This window comes from Chrysoperla carnea, chromosome 1, assembly GCF_905475395.1.
Source record: "Chrysoperla carnea chromosome 1, inChrCarn1.1, whole genome shotgun sequence".
Lineage (NCBI taxonomy): Eukaryota > Metazoa > Arthropoda > Insecta > Neuroptera > Chrysopidae > Chrysoperla > Chrysoperla carnea.
Window position 1 is genome coordinate 137,392,926 of NC_058337.1, and position 20,768 is coordinate 137,413,693.

General features: G+C 30.1%; 1 protein-coding gene and 1 non-coding gene across 2 annotated transcripts in view; both read right to left on the reverse strand.

Moving 5' to 3' along the window:
* Nucleotides 1-17,848, reverse strand: part of LOC123305050 (protein timeless homolog) — a 573,972-nt gene extending 556,124 nt beyond the window's left edge. Inside the window, exons 1-2 of the mRNA XM_044886653.1 lie at nt 17,580-17,848; nt 3,093-3,273 (exon numbers count right to left, since the gene is read on the reverse strand). Coding sequence (XP_044742588.1) covers nt 3,093-3,273; nt 17,580-17,830 — 432 coding nt within the window. The 5' untranslated portion in view covers nt 17,831-17,848. The remainder of the gene's footprint in view (nt 1-3,092; nt 3,274-17,579) is intronic.
* Nucleotides 17,346-17,416, reverse strand: Trnag-gcc. Its single transcript has one exon. It is a non-coding gene; the product is annotated as a tRNA-Gly (tRNA).
* Nucleotides 17,849-20,768: the final 2,920 nt, after the last annotated feature.

Genomic DNA, 20,768 nt, shown 5'->3' on the forward strand with positions numbered 1-20,768 from the left:
GATTAAAAGTTCGAGCAGTGAAACTTTGAGGTTTTTCTTTTCACATCAAAATAAGTATTTTTTGAAATTTTTTACTTTCCCGGAGTGGTGCAACATGTTTAAAAAACAAAATGGCGTCGAAAATGAAATTTTTTTCAGAAATTTTATCATTTTTATTTTATATTCGCAAAAGGAGGCATCGGTGCATATCCAAATTTGGTAGGTTTGTAGTCCATGTTAAGAACTACTTTGGTGGGGTTTCGTCCCTTCCCCTCCCAGTTATATATATATGTATACATACATATGGTAAAACAGTTCATTTGACTATAACTTGAAAAATATTCGATTGATTTTAATGAAACTAATATCAATAGTAGGTTTTATTACTTACAACTTTCGGTTAAAATTTTAGCGAAATCCGTTAAATAGTTCGGCCAAAATTTCCAATTTAGGGAATTGTTTAAAATGGCTGCCATTTTATGCCATTTTGTCCTACGAGGTTAAATTTTTTTTTAAATTGTAGCATTTTTTATTATCTTTATGATAAGTAGCTTACCCGTAAAATGACTCCTTGATCCATATTTTTGCGAAAAGCGGAAAATTTAACACTTTCTGGAAATAATTGTTTGGGGGGTGTATGGACTGGCTTTGGGGGGTGTTTTTTGCTTTGGTTCCAGAAAAGTATTTTTAAAAGAGATCTATATGGTTTAAAGCAAAATTTTTAAGTTTTAACTCCCGCGCTGTAAGGCGGAAGGGGTGTATGAAATAAATGTATCTTAAAAGATTTTAAAAAGAGGTCAAAATAGTTTAAAATGCTAAGGTAACCCAAAATTTTAGATGCTTTTTTTAATATAGCACTTTTTACAACATCCACCCCTTCCCCTCCCGCTTTCATATTTTTTGCAAATTCAAAATTTTTATGACGTATAAAGGGGTTGCACCACTCCGGGAAAGTAAAAAATTTCAAAAAATACTTATTTTGATGTGAAAAGAAAAACCCCAAAGTTTCACTGCTCGAACTTTTAATCCATATAACAGCCTTTTTTTGCTTAGATTTACTCCAGTAAAATGGAATGAAAATCTTAATTTACCTCGGTAGTTAAGGTAACGATCAATTTTACAATATAGTTTGGAAGTCACATGATGTATTAGACTATGGAAGTCATATAATGGAATAGACTATGGAAGTCGCAGGATGGAATAGAAACAAAATAGAATTTCGATATAAAAACAACATTTTAATTGTATAATAGTCGAAAAAATATGAAGTGTAATCACATTTTGTCTAGACTGATATGAGATTAAACACATACAACATCTTATAACAAAATAAATAATAAGATACTTGATCGAATTCGAATAATTTTACGGTTTTTTTTTCTATCCATTTCTATATCGATAACGAAAATTAACTTTATTACCCATTAAAAAAGTATTATTTTTCGATAACTATAAATTACATTTAGTGGTCCCAATTTAATACTTACTTAAAAAAATCGAAAGGTTTTGTTATGTTAACAAAAATTTTATCAGTGAAAATAAATTTCTATATCGACAAATCGTAGTTAGGTCTACGAAATAATGAGCCTCCAATTGGGAATAAACAATTTTGTGTAGTATTTCGTTTTTCCAATATTGAAGATTGACCGAACGAAATATATTTATTAAAAATTCAAAATAACTGTAGAGCAAGCAATTTTAAGAAGAGTATGTTTCTTTCAAACGAATATTGCCAAATTTCTACCAAGTATTTCAAAATTATGTTACCATGAAAATCATAGTGGGGAAAATCTACCGGATTTTGATAATCAATTCGGAAAATTTTTTTAAATAGGTTTATTTTGTTGTAAATTCGATTTTCTCAAAATTGAGGTTATGTATCGGGCTAACTTTTTTAGAATCGTAAGTTCATTTTCCAGAATTTCAACTCAATTCCTTCATTTTTCGAAAAGTTACCAGAGAAAGTTGAAAATATGAGGTTACTGCGTTTTTCTTGAGGTTTGGAGGTTATTTTACTACATTCAGGGTTGGATAGAAAGGCAAGGTCGAAGCAGAAATTTATAAAAAAACAATTCTTTTTTTATTTGCTTCAATCCGATCAATAGAAGCAGAGATGTTCAAGAAAATGTCACCAAAGAAAACATTTTAGAGTTAAATTGCCCCAAAACCGCGTGGAGAAGGTCGTGTGGAACGTTCCGGAACTGGAAAACTCCTTTTCTCTGTTTTTTAAAACGAAAAAAACCTTTTATTTAAAAAAATTAACATTCTTCCAAAATTTTTCGAATTGATTATCAAAATCTGGTGGATTTACTTGACTATGGCTGATAATCTTAAAGCGGCTTGTCTTCTATTATAGCAATCCACCCACCCAAAAAATGATTTCCGTGTTTTCCAACACGGGATGGAAAAACGTCACAGATTAAAACAGAAGGCTGGAATGACTAGCTGTTAATGAGAATAGTGAAAAAAAACTTTCCTGATAAGAAACAAATTAGTTTTGCTCGAAAAAGTTTTCGAACCGACTTTTGCCAATTTTAGTACGATTTCGAAAAAAATTTTCAAAAACTATGATATTTCGAAAATTTTTTATACATCAATGAATGTCATTGATTGTCAATTTCATACGATAAAAGAGAATTAAAGTCGAAAATCGAAGGGATAATAATAATAATCATAATCATACATAAATACAGGGTATAAAAACGCATGTATATCAATGGAAAAATCAGGTCATATTTACACAAAAAATGCAATGTCATTAGATTTATATATCCATAAAAAATTTCAGGTCAATCGGATGCCGGACAGTGGGTCAAATTTAACTTACAAGATTTGATGACAAACAATGGGCAGACGAAACTAAATAAATGCTTATAAATAACAAATTTACAAACAGGATTTGATTTCAATTACAGAATAGAAATAGGTCAGCGCAAGTTTCAAACTTCATACAAAGCATAAATAAATTTACGCAAGGAAAAATATCATCACACATTTTTTAATAAATTTTTTTTCCCAAGATTACTTCCAATCAAGTGAACTGACAAAAAAAAAATCGAACAAAAGAAAAGAAACATTACTAAGAAAAATTGTAGGAAAAAAAACCAACTTACAATATCTAAAAGTTTTGAAAGACGTGTACTTAGAACAGCCCATACTGTTGAATCAACAAACGCTAGTTTATATGTTTGTAGATGACCAATCAATTGTAAAAAATGATTTCTGGTTGTTTTATCAGTTGGCAATTCTTCATTGTACAATAATAATGCTGGACTCGTTAAATTGACCAGTAACCTGTAACAAGAACACAAAAAAATATTATATAAAGGTTCCTTTTTTGTTATTTACTTATATATTCACTTTTTCTTTTAATGATTTCTGGACTATATCCAAAAAAAATAGTGAACCAGAAAAAGGTTATGACAAAAATAAATCAAAATATTATAATTTTTATTTAAAAAAGACTGGGTGACCTTTAAGGTTCTGATTCATTTTGCAATTGAACGATGAGTTTCTGAAATTTTGCCTAAAATTGCTCCGGAAAATCGTCTTTCGTATACAATTTTAGGCGACATCTCAGACACTGCAAGTCAGTTGCCAAATGGACACGATTTTACTATTTTTGGGATCTAAATTCTAGAAAATAGTTTATATCCAAATCAGACACAAAAAAATTGAATAAAACTTTGTATATCGAATAATTTTAACCCAAAAATTAGCCTAAAATCCTCCACGAAAAGTATTCTCTCCTTCGATAGGAAGACACTTCCCGCCGAGCAGAAAAATAGTAAAAACATCACGGGGGCAAGTAAGAAATCTGAGACATGTTTTCGTTGTTTTCATTGACTTTCATCTCATGTTTGTCGCCCGAGGCGAAGCCGAATGAACATGAGATCTGAGGCATTTTTAATTGTGCTTCCTAGATATGTAATATACTGTATTTTGAAGCGATTTTAAATAAAATGAGCTGAATTTTAATAGCTTTAGCGTTATTAATAGTCAAAATCGGTCATTTACAAAGTGATCTAGATCTCAAGGCGAAAGAGGTCTACGATAAGACAAGAGGGTCCTGAAAATAGAAAAGGATCTACAGTAGCAAAAATATGAAAATTGGATCAATGAAAATAAATCTACACGCATTAACGAATGATACAGGCCTCGTTATTGGAGGCCTCACGGATCCAGCGGAATAAAACTCTGGGCAAATGCGTCAAACAAAAAGTCAGGTGGATAATGGACGAAGATTTGAAGTTGGTGATTTAAAGAGTGATGAACTACTTTCTGATAAACAATTTGTTACGAGTTTTGCGTCTGAAATCTAAATTATGAACAATGAGCAAATAATCTATGAGACAAAAAAGTTTGGAATCCACTAAATAATCTATAACCGAAAAAATCTTCTTTATTTTGCGTTTTAATTTCTCCGAGATATCGACCATCGTGTTTTTATGGTTTTTGGATTAAAATTAATCTAGAAAATTATTTTTATCCAAATCAGACAAATCGATTTTATTTAATAATCCAAAATTTTGAACTGTTGACTACAAGTTATTTGAACTGTTACAAACTTGGGACTAATTTAATCATACCTTTATGTATTATAAGGTATATAAACATGTTACAATTCTTTCTGCTTTTTAATGATGCTTGGAATATATCCAAGAAAATTGAACCAGAAAAAAGGTGATGGCACAAGAAGAAATACAACATAATATTATGTTGATGTTCGAAAAAAAATCAATCAAAATCTAGTTTACAAACAATGGAAATTTATTCATAACTGTAGGTGCATCTTATAATAAAGAAGACAAAATTCTACAGTCTGTGCGCTTCTTTTTAACAAACTTCAAGAATGAAATATTTCAAGTGTGATCATGACCTCATCATTTAGGGAGCGAAAAGCTATAGTAAAATGTGCAAATATTGAAATAAAGTACAAATTTTCGAATTGAATGTTTCAAAAATGATAGGCTTCGCATTGATTAATCAAATCAATAAAAATTATTCTAAAATAACATATATTTATTATTCCGCAGTTGGTTTCTTCAACAATCTCTTGCTTTGATTTGATGATTTAACAACATCATGACACTGAAAAAATAAAATTAGAAACATGTTTCCATTTGTACGAACGATCGTACAATTCGCCACCTAATGAGTAGATATTTCTTAAAGGGATATTTCAGTGGAGTGTGAAAATGAATCGTTCACGATATTAGAAACTTAGGCGATAACAGAAGTTAGAAAAGAGGTGATATTTTTTATACTTTGACATCAATTTGTGTATAGATTTTTCACAATATAAAAAACTGATATCGTATAACCCGTCAGCACTCGCTTTATGAGCATTTTGCTCGCAGTCGATTTAAAACATAAATAACTTTTACTTTTTTCAAATAGTATTTGTGATTGAAACTTTTTCTAGCTTCATAAAATTTTATCTATTTTCGAATTATGCATTTTTCATTCAATAATCAAGTATTCAAACTATTTTTAATAAGCTAGTGCTTTAAAAAAATAAATTAATAAAATTATGTAGTGGTTATGTTTTAAAAAGTTAAAGAAATCTGAGCCAATCTTTCATAATAATCCAGTCAAAATAAAAAAAAATAAGTCATAACTTAGGAAAAATTCACATAGAGCTGAAAATTGCCAGAGACGTTGAATACATCATTATAAATGAAATATCAAAAATCCCCTTCGATCCTACTTCTGCAAAAAATTTTATTCAAGGTCAAAAGTATAAAATTAAGGTTTTTTCCATTTTTCTCGAAAACAGTAAGTATTATCGTAAAAATAGGTCGGACAAAAGTTGTAGATCATACAATTCTCTACAAAAATGGTCCAGTCACTTTTTCTTTTACGACTCACCATTCGTGAGATATCGCGGTTTTAATCTTTAGAAAATTCATATTCATCAATTATTTCTTCGTCTTCATTCTCTTCTTCTTGGAGAATTTCTGTTCGCTGTTCTAAGAAAAGGGATGCATCAATTGTCTCTTCATTAATATCATAAATATCTTCATCTGTTGTATTTGTTTCAATATTGGAGCAAGTCTGACCCTGACAATTGATGCATACTGGCGAACAAAATAATCCTACTTTTTGACAGCCACAATTCTTACTACAATCCGTCTTGCATTTACAAAAAATAGTATTAAGTAGTTTTTCTGAAGCAGGCGGGAGTAAAGTTTGAATTGGCTCCAAATAGTTGTCTGTTAATTTCCAACCCCATTCTTCTGGGTCCAGCTCATTGCCTAGCCACACTTGAACTTGATAATACACACGATACAAGTGTTGAAAGGCAGAAGCAGATGTTGGAGGTAGACAAGACAACTGTACTGTTTTATTGTTCCATGCAGATTTTACAAACTTCAAATATCTATATTTGTCTATGGAATCAATTTTTTGAAAAACGTAATGATTTAATTCATTGCGCAGAAGTATTCACAAAGATTGACTCTTCTCCACACGACATCGTTACAAATGGAATTCGTTTTCTTCTTGCAATGTATGGTGCTCCAAAAAAAATTGATTCCATAGACAAATATAGATATTTGAAGTTTGTAAAATCTGCATGGAACAATAAAACAGTACAGTTGTCTTGTCTGCCTCCAACATCTGCTTCTGCCTTTCAACACTTGTATCGTGTGTATTATCAAGTTCAAGTGTGGCTAGGCAATGAGCTGGACCCAGAAGAATGGGGTTGGAAATTAACAGACAACTATTTGGAGCCAATTCAAACTTTACTCCCGCCTGCTCCAGAAAAACTACTTAATACTATTTTTTGTAAATGCAAGACGGATTGTAGTAAGAATTGTGGCTGTCAAAAAGTAGGATTATTTTGTTCGCCAGTATGCATCAATTGTCAGGGTCAGACTTGCTCCAATATTGAAACAAATACAACAGATGAAGATATTTATGATATTAATGAAGAGACAATTGATGCATCCCTTTTCTTAGAACAGCGAACAGAAATTCTCCAAGAAGAAGAGAATGAAGACGAAGAAATAATTGATGAATATGAATTTTCTAAAGATTAAAACCGCGATATCTCACGAATGGTGAGTCGTAAAAGAAAAAGTAACTGGACCATTTTTGTAGAGAATTGTATGATCTACAACTTTTGTCCGACCTATTTTTACGATAATACTTACTGTTTTCGAGAAAAATGGAAAAAACCTTAATTTTATACTTTTGACCTTGAATAAAATTTTTTGCAGAAGTAGGATCGAAGGGGATTTTTGATATTTCATTTATAATGATGTATTTAACGTCTCTGGCAATTTTCAGTTCTATGCGAATTTTTCCTAAGTCAAATGTTTATTTTGACTGGATTATAACGTGAGTAGAGATTACTGAACGATTGACGCGTGTGCTGACGGGATGATTGTGTTTTTTTGTAGCTAAAAAGTATTATTAATAAAAATTTTCTTATATAAATGGTTCATGTTTTTCTATCTACATGAAATCAAGGAAAAATTCATAGAATCATAGAACGATATTATGAATACAAAAGAATACATTCATATAAAGAAAATAGTGAGTTCTATTATTAAATTGAATATAAATTCGTAAAGTTTTCACATTGCGACTTTAATATGAATCTTTATTTATACGACTACTTTTACAAAAATTCTATATATTTTCTATAATAGAGGCAATTCTTGAAATAATTGAACTTTGAATAACATTATAGCATATATCATATATCACAAATGCATTTCGAAAATAAGTTTTAAACCGTTAGATATATACAAATTAGAGTGCATTATTGACTCGTTCCTGTCTCGCAGGAAGTTGAAAAAGTAATTAAATTTTGATTAAGGTAGGGAGAAATTTTCGTGGGAACGACAAAATACAAATACTTTGATATCATATCGAAAAATATGTTTTGCATCTTTTACTACTAACCAAGACCTACCATTCTTTGCGTGCAGATTGAATTTATCCTTAGACCATTAAGTACATGGAAGGAGTGTCAAACTATTTAAAGTATGCCAACATCTGAGGTAATTGCTTGGGTCAAATCCATCATGACGGTGCCGAGTAGAAATGTCAAAACAAAGTGTTTTTGTCATACTTGTCATTGTAGATTAGTAAGTGATATGTGATAAGTATTTTTTTAAGTCAAAAAGCGAAAAAGTTCAGAGAAATCACGATGTTTTATGTAAAACATTTTTTGATATGAAAATTTTTGACATTCAATGTATATTTTTTGATAAATGTCTCTATATTCTTTTAATAAATGTATTTTTTTGATAAATCTGACCCAAGCAATTACCTCAGATGCTGGCATTTCTCTCATTGTACGGAAATATAGGCCTTGCTCAGTCCAGGCCATATATTTAATAGTCTAAGAAATTAACTCTATTAGTGGAAATATTCATAGCTTCAAAATGGTTTAGCTTCGGAAAACGTTAGATAAGTATTGCAAATGACAAGAGGGTTTAAAACGTGTGCTGATATTCCCCCACTTCCTCGAACTAAAATCTAGAAAACAAGTCATACAGAACACTATTTTTTGTAGGAAACAGATCTACTTCGATGTCTGCTATCTTTGATTGTCCTACTTCCTCTAAATTACGACGTTTATTTAAGACGAAGGATTATTTTTCCTGGAATCATCTCTACAGTTTCATTCCCTAACTGCAATATGTCTATAACAAACTATATTATACTAGCAACATAGCATTATTATTGTAACCATATTATAATACCTTATATATATAATATAGAAGAATACGGTTGCTTGTTGGTCGAAACTTTCACAACGTCTTCGTGTAATAAAGCTAAATATGGTTCCTGTCTAGAAAATTCAATACAATAAATATGTATTTATTTATTTGTGTATATAATATAAATAAACTTTTATATTTATAGGTAGTACTGCTACCTATATATTTATAAGAATTGGAAAATAAATAACTAGGCTTACCTTACCTTTTAAATGATTTAGTGTTCAATACTATTGTATAGACCAGCAGTTAGTCCAAAAAAAAACGTCAGGACTCTGATTACTTAAATTCAGGTGCAATCATTTGTTGGGATTCCTTTAAATAACAATTGAATTGGGTAGGTTGACAAAGGTACATATTCAGAAATAGAGATTAAACTGATGTAACAATTTTATTCGTGAAAGATTTCTTCACCGACTTACGTTTACTTCGAAAAATATCGATTTAGATATACTTTTTTGGCTCGCCAATTGGATCTGGTCTTGCAAAAAAAAAAATTCATAAACAAAAAAAAATTGATCAATGGTGTTTCGATTTTTTAAATATTTGAAGGTGAGAGACTGTTAAGCAACAGTCTATGAAGATCAAATTCCAGATCCTTTTAAAAGCTTGTTTCAAATTGAAACAAGCCAAAGGGCATATTTTTAAAAAGTTGAAAAGTTACTCGAACTATTGAGAATATTAAATTATCACTTTAAGCAAATATTATGGAAAAAACTCATGTAAGATTCTTATTAAACAAACATCTTCATTACGTAATTATAAACATTTGTGTCTCAAGTATAATAATAATAATAATAATTATTATTATTATTATAATACTTATAGAAGAAACTTTACTTGTTATACATAATAACTTTAGAAATATTATAACAAGTTAGTACAATACTGATCAGTAAAAGTGATCAGATTTGTAAACATTTTTATGTTTAATCATAACCACATTTTATACCGGAAAAAAGTGTCTAAAATAGAAAAGTGCGAAAACAGCACCGATTTGAATAAAAATTCTTTGTAACGTATTTATAGGACCCCAAGGAACATTCAGCCAACTTAACCTATTCGGAAAGCCAACTTAACCTAATCATAGGGCCCCTCGACATAGGGCCCCAGCGATATGTAGCCCAAATTGTCAACTAGAAGGTATTTTTGGTCGCTGAATACGAATCGAATGTCAGATTAAACTATTTCTGTCACGTATTCAAAAAATCATACCATTTTTGATCCGAAATTCCACTTTCTGGCACATAAACGGAACAAACTAGCCATAACCGCCATTTTTAGTCAATTTAGTCAAATAGACGAATGTTTGGCAAAATTATGTTTGTAGTTTTTCTCATACAATTTCAACAGAAATTTCAAAAGCTGTCTATTTGACGATTTTATACGATACTAGCTGTTACCCGCCCGCTTTGCGTGGCGTAAAATATACCCGCTTTGCTGGGCAACATTCCCACTTGCACCCCTCCCTCCACATTTCCTCGCGTTGGATAACATTTTTGTAATGTACACGTCATGCTCTTTTATTTGATACCCCACTTAGGTATATTTGTAAATATTCGATATTTCCTTCCCACTTTCTCGCTACACCTTTCTACCCTCCGAAGGTTAAAAAAATTTCTAAATGTAATTTAAAACATTCTGACCAAGTTTTGAACTATTAAAAGCCATAATTTAAAAATATGAATTTTTTATTCATGAATACCCCCGCAACCTCCCTTGTGGGTGGAATTTCGTAAAATCCGTTCTTAGCTGACCTCTACTTGGCAAATATTCTGGAATATTCCTGCCAAATTTCAAGTCTCTAGGTCTTATAGTTCCAGAGATATCGTGATGAGTGACTATCTATATAGATCTATAGAAAGTCTCCTATATATATATAGATTTCAAAAACAACGCTTTCAATATCCAAATCAACTTGGTTTTTGTAATTTTTGAGTCAAAATTTATAACCTTATGTACTAGGTTTTGTCGAAAAAATGATGATGTAAAAAAGAACTAAGTTGCTAGTTATCATGAGGTTAAAGATTCTTAATTTATTTAAACTACGCAGCTTTTTTGATAATATAATGCACAACATTTACTGAACATTTTAGAATATTAATGTATTTTTAGTTCTGGCTTCTGTACTTAATAACTTTAAACTAATATTGGTAAAGATTCCGATCTAAGTGTGTGGTTGGTTCAATATTTTTGAACTGACTTATACCTACTTATGTATACATTGGTATACAATAAATATAACATACTTAAATGCAAATTGTTTAGTTTGGCATAGATTCACATCTTTCGTCTAATAAGGCTTATTTAGAAGATTATGCTAAATGCTATATTTCGAGGTGAAATGCACATCTGTAATAGTTCTCATAAATAAACTTTATTATAATGGAACAAACAGAACATATAACACAAGTACCTACATACTAAGTACATACGAGTTTTAATCTATTTAATAACATTACTTAAAACCACCATAACAACCGGTTAGTTAGTTTAACTATTATATTTTTAATGATTTACTTAAGTAAATCTTTAAAACAAACCATGTTAGATTTAAATTACTTAATTATTTGTTAATTTTATTTACAAAACTTTATATAATTATTTACCTAAAGCTTTATAAATTGAAGATTTTACTGGCCACAAGAATATTTATAGATAAGTTTTAATGCCAATGAAAAACACATTTAAAGTATTTACCCAAAAGTAAAAACAAAACCTTTATAAAATCAAAAGAACATATCCGCAAAAGTCAAAACAGATTTGTTTTAAAATTAGGATTTATAACCTATCAACTTGAAGCTATTTAAGCATAAGCAACATTCTATCTTTTATAACTTCGGCGAAAAGCTTTGAAAAATTAAAAAAAGTTGGAAAAAGATATTTTAACAATGATTACCTCCGAATAATACGAATAATCTTAATACTGTTGTCTCGTTACCCTCTAATTATTTTTTGAAAAAAATTGAAATCAAGCAATTGACTGAGTTCATTGTTGAAATACCCGTTTTCGAAAATTTCGAAATTTTTTCAACAACCAATCTTTTATAATTTTGGAGAAAACGGACACCAAAGTTGTGTCCTATTTTGCCGCTAAACAGCGATGTTTACGAAAAAGTAGTTTTATTTTTCATCAGGAACATTTTTTACATTTAAACTTTTGTTCTATCTCTAACGGTTTACAAGGTTGATCCAACTGATCCAAGACCCAATTAATCTATGCTCTTCATTTACGAACTCAACCTTGTTTTTGAGTTATCGTAATGACGGATGGACACACAGGCAGAAAAATGGAAATGTACTAATTAGGTGATTTTATGAACACCTATACCAAAATTTTGTTTTTAGTATGAATATATTTTTAAGCGTTACAAACTTGGGACTAAACTTAGTATACCATGATATATATTTAGTGTCCGACCGAAGGTCGATTTTTGGCCGAAGCTGAAGCCGATTAATCGGCTATCGCCACCACCTTCGGCCGAAGCCGAAGGTTTAAAAACATGATTTTAAAACTGTAATATTAAAGTTGATCTCTAGAAGTTGATTTAGAGGTTATGATCTTGAGAAGTTGATCTAGAAGTCAATTTAAAGATGATTAAAAAAATTACCTTGAAATTTATTTCAAAATAATAACATTTAGTACAATTCGTTCAATTCCGACGTTTGCTAAGAACCTTCGGCCAAAGCTTCGGCTTCGGCCTGAATTCAGGCCGAAGCCGAATGTTTGACCGAAGGTGTTTTTTTTGGTCGAAGGTGGCCGAAGCCGAAGCCGAAGCTTCGATCGGAAACTATATATATTACACATTTACAAGTTATAAAAATGTTTTTTTGTTACTTCATTTTAACTCTTTTATTAAAAATAAACTACTCGAAGTTACCTACAAATTGGTAGCCTTTTTATCATCTAGTTTCAGAAAATCCGACGAAGTAAAAAAATTTCCATGCTACTTAGTTTCAATAGATTCCTTTCATAAATTTTCGGCAAAAAGTAACCCAATTAGGAAAAAAATAACTAATTTTTAAAGAAAAGTTTTATAGAAGAAATTCACGGCATCATCCATTTTTAAACAGTAATCAAATAAAAAGGCTCAGAACCTGACTTTGTAATTCATTCCCCCAATCGTTTCACAGAGATAAAACATTGTCACACAATCAATTGGGAGTTCGAGATGACACTTTTGCCATCCAAATCAAAATATTTTCTTCCCCGAATGTTACGACACATTTAATATCAAAAATTGAGGAGGTAAATATATTTTCCACTTTTTTTATATGATAATTTGTGTCCAGAATCTTAAATTCCTTTATGGAAATTCGGATTAATTTTTGTATTACATTTCCTGTAAAAAACCCAAATTAAGATATAATAAATTTTACGAGCAATTACGACTTTTATTACGGATATTTTAGTTTCTTAAAAGCATTTAAATCAGATTCATTCTTCATTCATTTTATCCAATTGTGTGAAAAACAAGTCTTTCGCTATGTAAATGCGATGACGATACTGTTTCTTTATGCTAATGAATCGTGTACTATATTTCTTCAAGTTTATATTCGTATAAGATGACACAAATTCTTATTATTACACGACATACAAAAAATATTGTTGAGTCAAAGAGAGAGATATTCACACTCTAAATCTTATTTTTTGTGGCAACACAACATCAGTTTAGTGTTAGTTTATGCAAACAAAATTGTATTTATTTACATGCAGTACAAATTCAAATAACTTAATATAAAATGGTACAATATTATAATGTTTATTATCATAAACAATATAGAAACCTCTGTATAATAAGTGTACACATAGACAAAGAAGCTTAGAAATAGTGCTGTCATGCCGCTTGTAATACCATGAAATGAGAGTGATTGCAAGAGATTAATGATCCATCTCACGATGTCGATAGTTGATCATCGTTATCATCGTGATCATGTTAATTGAATACTATATCGTATAGGAATACGTTGTTATATGTATGTCTATATAGAATCTTGTATGTTACATTATGTGTGTAGGTATACTTGCCACCGACGATATGTACCGTTGTTTTGATAACAGGTAAATTTGATCTGATCTTATTGGAATTTTTTTTAAACCCACTAATTTTGGGTCATCCTTTTCAGCTGTGATGTTAGTTTTTCGCTTGCTATCACTAATGTGCTTAATTCCGGAACCAGGACTCCACATTCTTTAAATATATTATAGCTAGGTTAATTTTGATCACAAATTAGACAAGTATGACCCAAATTTAGTAGGATTACATACTTGGTTTATCAAAATTGGATAAGATTTGGATGTGATAGGGCAAAATTAAATTTTTGGATTTTGATGACGTCATAAAGTTAAAAATTCGATTTTTTTGATAACACAGGCAAATTTGATCCGACCTTATTGGAATTTTTTTGAAACCCACTCTTTTTGGGTCATTCTTTTTAGCTGTGATGTCAATTTTTCACTAGCTATCACTTATGTGCTCAATTCCGAAACCAGGACTCCACATTCTTGAAACCTATTAAAGGTAGGTTAATTTTGATAATAAATTTGAAAAAAATATGATCCAAATTTCGTAGACTTACATACCTGGTTTATCAAAATTGGATAAAATTTTGAGGTGATAGAGCAAAATTAAATTTTTTAGATTCTGACGGCTGCGTTTTCACTGCTACTTTCATACTTTCCATATGACAAAAGCTACCTCTATAAACATCATAGATATAAACTGAGGTACATATAGACTAAAGTTAACTTTGTTTTTGTTAAACACATAAAATAAACTTAAAGCATTGCCAACAACTAGTCATGTTGTATTTACAATTTATTTATCTCTATATCTACTACTAAGTAAGTATTATTATATATATTTTACAGTTCTAATGTAAAGTGCAACAAAACACAACACAAACTGTTATATGTATTTGAGGCTTTACTATTTTCTACCAGATAGATGAAGTAAGATCCACATACGAACATTACATAGTTACATACATATACATACACACATGTAATAATATGTTTTGTCGCGGTATTTAAATATTATTTACTCCGCAACGTAAGCCGCATCGTATTATCCTTTTAAAATACAATAGATTATGGATGGAGTTGTATATGCATGTATGTAGTATATCAGTTATGTAACTACAATTTATAAAACAGATTTTATAAAATAGTGAAGGTAGAATAAGGATAACATATTCTTGGTCAAAATAAACGCAAAAGTTAAAACATTCTAAATGATGCGGCATCGCCTAAACGAAACAACCGATTTTGACTTTTTGGTATTTGTTTGAAAGCTTATTTTAACAAGAATGTCCTTAGATATGCTTTAAGAAAATCTACTCAGCCTTTGAGGATAGTCGCGTCTTTGCTAGTTTTGTAATTTGATCGAGAATGTTCAAAGCTATTTTTCAAATACGAGTTTATGATTTTATATCCGATACAACTAGAAAATAGGCGATGATGTTCAAACGGCTGAATAGATTTAATTGAAACATAGATAAGACTTTCCTGAAACAGTGCGAAAAATAGTTCACACTATCCGAAAGTACATAAAATAACCTCTAATTTTCAAAACAAAAAAAATTTTTTATCTGAGGATTTGTCTGAACTGTACAAGCAGTTGAAATTTTTCAGAAAAATTCGTTTTTCTCAAAGCTGCGGTTATTTATTGGGCCAAATTTACCACTCTGTTTTATGATCATAAATTACATATTTTTCCAGAATTTCAACTGAATTCCTTCATTTTTCGAAAATTTATCAGAGAAAGTTGAAAATGAGAGATTTCTTGAGAATTTGCGGTTATTTTGCTACGTTCAGGCTTCGATAGCAGACATGGTCGGTGCATAAATTGTTAACAAACGATTCTTTTTTTATTCGTCTCATGCTGATCTATTTAAGCATAGATATTCAAGAAAACGTCACTAAAGAATACCAGTTAGAGATAAAAACCGATATTTTTAACACCCTACCTCTTACACAGCCATTAGCAATTCATACAATATTTTTTATGAACCTTACAGTATCTCTCTCTTTAATTACTTCTAGCACGCAGGAAATTGCCATAACTTCATAAAAATACAGGCGCTCATTTCAACACTGGTCACTTACAACTAACTCTTATCCCTATTATTTTCCGATGCTAGATTATCCACCCTTAACAATTTCGAAACACCGTGTATTTTCAAAAAGCTTAATAATATAAAGTTCACTACTTACAAAATGTGCGCGTTTTATTTACCAGAGTATATATCTACATTCTACCTATATGATAGTCCTCTGATAGTCGTCGTAATACAAGTTTAACTAAATCATTTCTAGGTCAAAGGATAACTTATTTGAATAGTTCCTTTACTTATCTAAAATTATCATAGAAAATAGGAATATACCATGTCTTTGATCAATTGTGTCATTTTTCCAGTTGAGTTCAATTTTGTTTATGACTATTTTATCGTATCAAGGTTTTTACTTTTACCTATGAAGGTAGATAGATATGTGTACCATTATTATATATATACGGCTTAAATATTTCAAAGGATTTACATAATACTGAAAATTAAATTCTGTTAGATCAAATTAAGTATAATAACTTTTAAGGAAGGATTCTGGTCTAGAAGTCAAATTGCATGCAGGTAGGTATTTTACAAACTAAAATAATCGAAAAAAAATATGCAAAAAAAAAATCAATTACTTCAAAATTCTAGATTAGAATACTGAATTAAGATAACAAATGTAAATTATGCGTCCGTTTTCAGAATCTATATAAATGCAATTAATCTTAAATTAATTCGACTATCTTCGTAATACGCTTACGAAGAAGTGTACGAGTGAAGAATTTTATTTAAGATAGATAAAAAACAAACCGAAACAAGTGAAAACAAACAATTGACTGAGTTAATTGTTGAAATACCATGTATAGATAGTTTTGATGACACAATCGTTTGTTTTTTGACGTCACGTAAATTAAGAAAGATTTCCACTCTTAAATAGCCACACACACATAACTGATATTCCCATATTGATACATACTACAAAATTTTCACCTAATTAGCGCCCTCGTGGGTAAACAGTGATGGTTACAAAAAAATGTTTCTAACAAAAGTTGTTTATTTTTTTATAAGGAACATTTTTTACATTTAAACATTTGTTCTATCTCTAACGGTTTACAAGATTGGTCCTACGGACCCAAGATCCAATTGACCTATGTTGCTCATTTACGAACTCGACCTCACTTTTTACGTCTTAAGCACACTATAAAAAGCTTGATATCTCTTTTCATTTTTGAGTAATCGTGATGACAGACGACAGACATACGGAAATGGACTAATTAGGTGATTCTATAAACACCTATACCAAAATTTTGTTCGTATCATCAATATTTTTAAGCGTTACAAACTTGGAACTAAACTTAATATATTATGTATATTTCATATGCATGGTATAATAATCAAGCGAGCAAAGTTTAATTAAAAATTCTTTTAATTGAACAAAATTTTGTTTTTCTATAATTACGTACAAGCGTTGAAGGACCACCTCCCCCGTACGATAACAAATAGTACTATTATGATTTGACCCTTCCTTCTCCCTAAATTTGTAACGTGATTTAAGTACAGCCCCTAAATAAAAATTTATGCATCGTCCGGGAATCGAACCCGGGCCGCCCGCGTGGCAGGCGAGCATTCTACCACTGAACCAACGATGCTCATGTGTGTATGTTCGAAATATGTATACAAATTCGGTTTTGTCTTCAAAACAATTCAATTAAATATGTGTTCATTACAAATATTAACAAATAATTCGTTTGTTTAATAATAATTAATAATTATTGAATAACGGAATCAAAAAATAAAAATTTATATAATCACCTTAATAATACATCAAATAACTCAACATTTTCTGAATATTTTTTTGACATTGGTAATAAATCAGTTGTTAAAACATTACATTGTCCCAACATACGACGAATTTCATGATTTGTATCATCCCGACGTAAAAATCGAATTAAATCTTTAACCGATTCAATTACTTGAACATCTGCTTGATATTCTCCGTTTGCATCGACACAACCTAACGCGTTAACCGTTGCTGAAATTTCAGCTTCTAAATACGAAGACATTGTTTTTAATTATTTAAAAATACACAAATACACACAAAGTTTTAGTAAAAACAATCAACAGGTTGCACAAAAAATGAGGTTAAGTTCACTTTCCGGTTAATATGGAATATACAAAAAGTAAATTGATTTTCGCACTAATCACTTAAAAGTCACTCAAAAACAATCGATAATAATGTTTTTAACACTATTTTTGAATTAAAACATTTAAAAAGTCATTAAATTTGGTTAAAATAAACACTGTATGTATTTGACACAAAAAATCGCGGCAAAAAGTATTTTATCAGTACCTAACATACCGACAAATGTTTAAGTATGGTTACTCTTAGTAAGTACGATTTCTCTTTGATTGGTAGTTATGCAACGCCATACACATAAACATACTAATCTTGCCTATATGTATTAAGTTTTTAAAATATCTTTAAATATTAAAACATTTTTATACCATGCATATATTTAATATGTAAGGTATACTAAGTTTAGCCCCAAGTTTGTTATACCATGCATATATGTAATGTGTAAGGTATACTAAGTTTAGTCCCAAGTTTGTAACGCTTAAAAATATTGATGCTATGAACAAAATTTTGGTATAGGTGTTCATAGAATCACCTAATTAGTCCATTTTCGGTTGTCTGTGCGTCTGTCTGCCAACACGATAACTCAAAAACGAAAAAAAACTTTTACAGCGTACTCAGGACGTAAAAAGTGAGGTCGAGTAAAGGAGCAACATAGGTCAATTGGGTCTTGATATCTGGGTTCGTAGGACACATCTTGTAAACCGTTAGAGATAGAACAAAAGTTTAAATGTAAAAAATCTTCCTTATCAAAAACTAAACAACTTTTGTTTGAAATATTTTTTCGTAAACATCACTGTTTACCCGCGATGGCGCAAATTAGGTGTAAATTATATAGTATGTATTATATGGGGATATCAGCTATAGCTGATATCCCCATATAATACATATATGTATGTTTGACATGTATGTATGTGTAATGTGAGGGAGTAATCAACACTGTTTATGCATGGTATTTCAACAATTACCTCTGTCAATTATTTGTTTTCACTTGTTTCTTATCAATTTGATTTTATGAGAATTTTTCTTTTATTCATTGATTACATTTTGAATGCTTGATTTGTGAATTGATAAGAGAGTGCGCGAAAAACCACTCAAATAACGATTTTCTGTTCTATATATGCTAGAAAGCAGACATTTTCAAAAAGCGATTCAAAATAAAGTCAAATTAACGAAAATGTTCGAAAAATTTCATTACATACATCGCAAAACCTATTTTTCTGATTTTCTGAAGGGCTGCGTTGTGGAAAATGAGATTTTTTGAACTTTTCTGTTAATTTGACAGAAAGATTTATTGGACGAATCGTATACTTAGTACATTCCAGGGGCCAGAAACAGCATAATATTTTAAACCGGAACCAAGAACTGATTGATATCAAAATTAACTACAACAAGTGAAAACAAACAATTAAATGAGTTAATTGTTGAAATACCATGCATAGTCAGTGTTGATTTCTTTATCACATTACACATACAAACATGTGACACATACATAACTGATAATCAAGTATAGTACATATGTAAATGACTTTATAGGTTTCTGCATTACCGACCGGCATTTAGTGTATAGTTTGTACACATATTATAAAATTTCCGCCTAATTGGCGCCCTCACGGGTAAACAGTGATGTTTACGAAAAAATATTTCAAACAAAAGTTGTTTAATTTTTGGTAAGGAACATTTTTTAAACTTTTGTTCTATCTCTAACGGTTTACAAGATGGGTCCTACGGACCCAAGACCCAATTGACCTATGATGCTCATTTACGAACTTGACCTCACTTTTTACGTCCTGAGTACGCTGTAAAAATTTGAGCTCAATATCTTTTTTCTTTTTTGAGTTATCGTGTCCACAGACGGACGGACGGACGGACGGACAACCGGAAATGGACTAATTAGGTGATTCTATGAACACCTATGACAAAATTTTTTTCCTAGCATCATTGTTTTTAAGCGTTACAAACTTAGGACTAAACTTAATATACTATGTATATTTCATATATGCATGGTATAAAAATGCAAAGAAATGTATTACATTCCTCCTAAATACCAAAATGAGTAAGAGGATAGCTGGAATGACTCCAGATAAAGCTCCATAAATTATAGGAAAAGACTCGCCAAGTACTTGATCACACCAATAGCAATAAAATACAATGATGTTTTAAAGAAGAAATCCTTTTCCTGCTGAAAGTGTTACAGGGGGTTTATTCTCATCATTTTATGATAATATTTTAAAATTTAACTAGCATTGTTCAATTATTTTAGAAAAAATAATACAATAGCAATAGTTCTGACCCCCTTTGAATAATTTTTATTCTATTAAAAATATCCTCACTAGTTCAGTTAGACTTTTGAATGAATATAAACTTTTAAATAAAACTAAAACGTAGGAAATAGAAATTTCTATATCAACGTATATAAAAAATAATAATAAAAAAAAAATCTTTTATAAAGCTCCAATGATAAATATTTTCTGTTGATAAGAATATATAAAACCATTAACTTGGTATAACGAAAAAAATAGCAAATATAGCGTATAAAAAAATTTTAGATAGAAAATAGAACCAACTTCGAAGAAATTACGCGAAACAACATAATATTTTGACAAGGAATAAAAAAGCATACATTTGATAATTGCCTACGAAAAAAGTTGATGATTATTGCACGATTAAGTCAGATTTTTATAAATGGCACTAAAAGAAAATGTTTTTATTTCGCCAACTGAAAGATATGGGAATTGGAAATCAATTTTTTATAAAAAATTTTAGTAGTAATGCCAATTTTCAAGTGGACTATTGTTTTCCCCATTTTTTTTACAGATATTTTAATTCGATGAAATTATTATAATAATTTCGACTTGCTCGGTGCA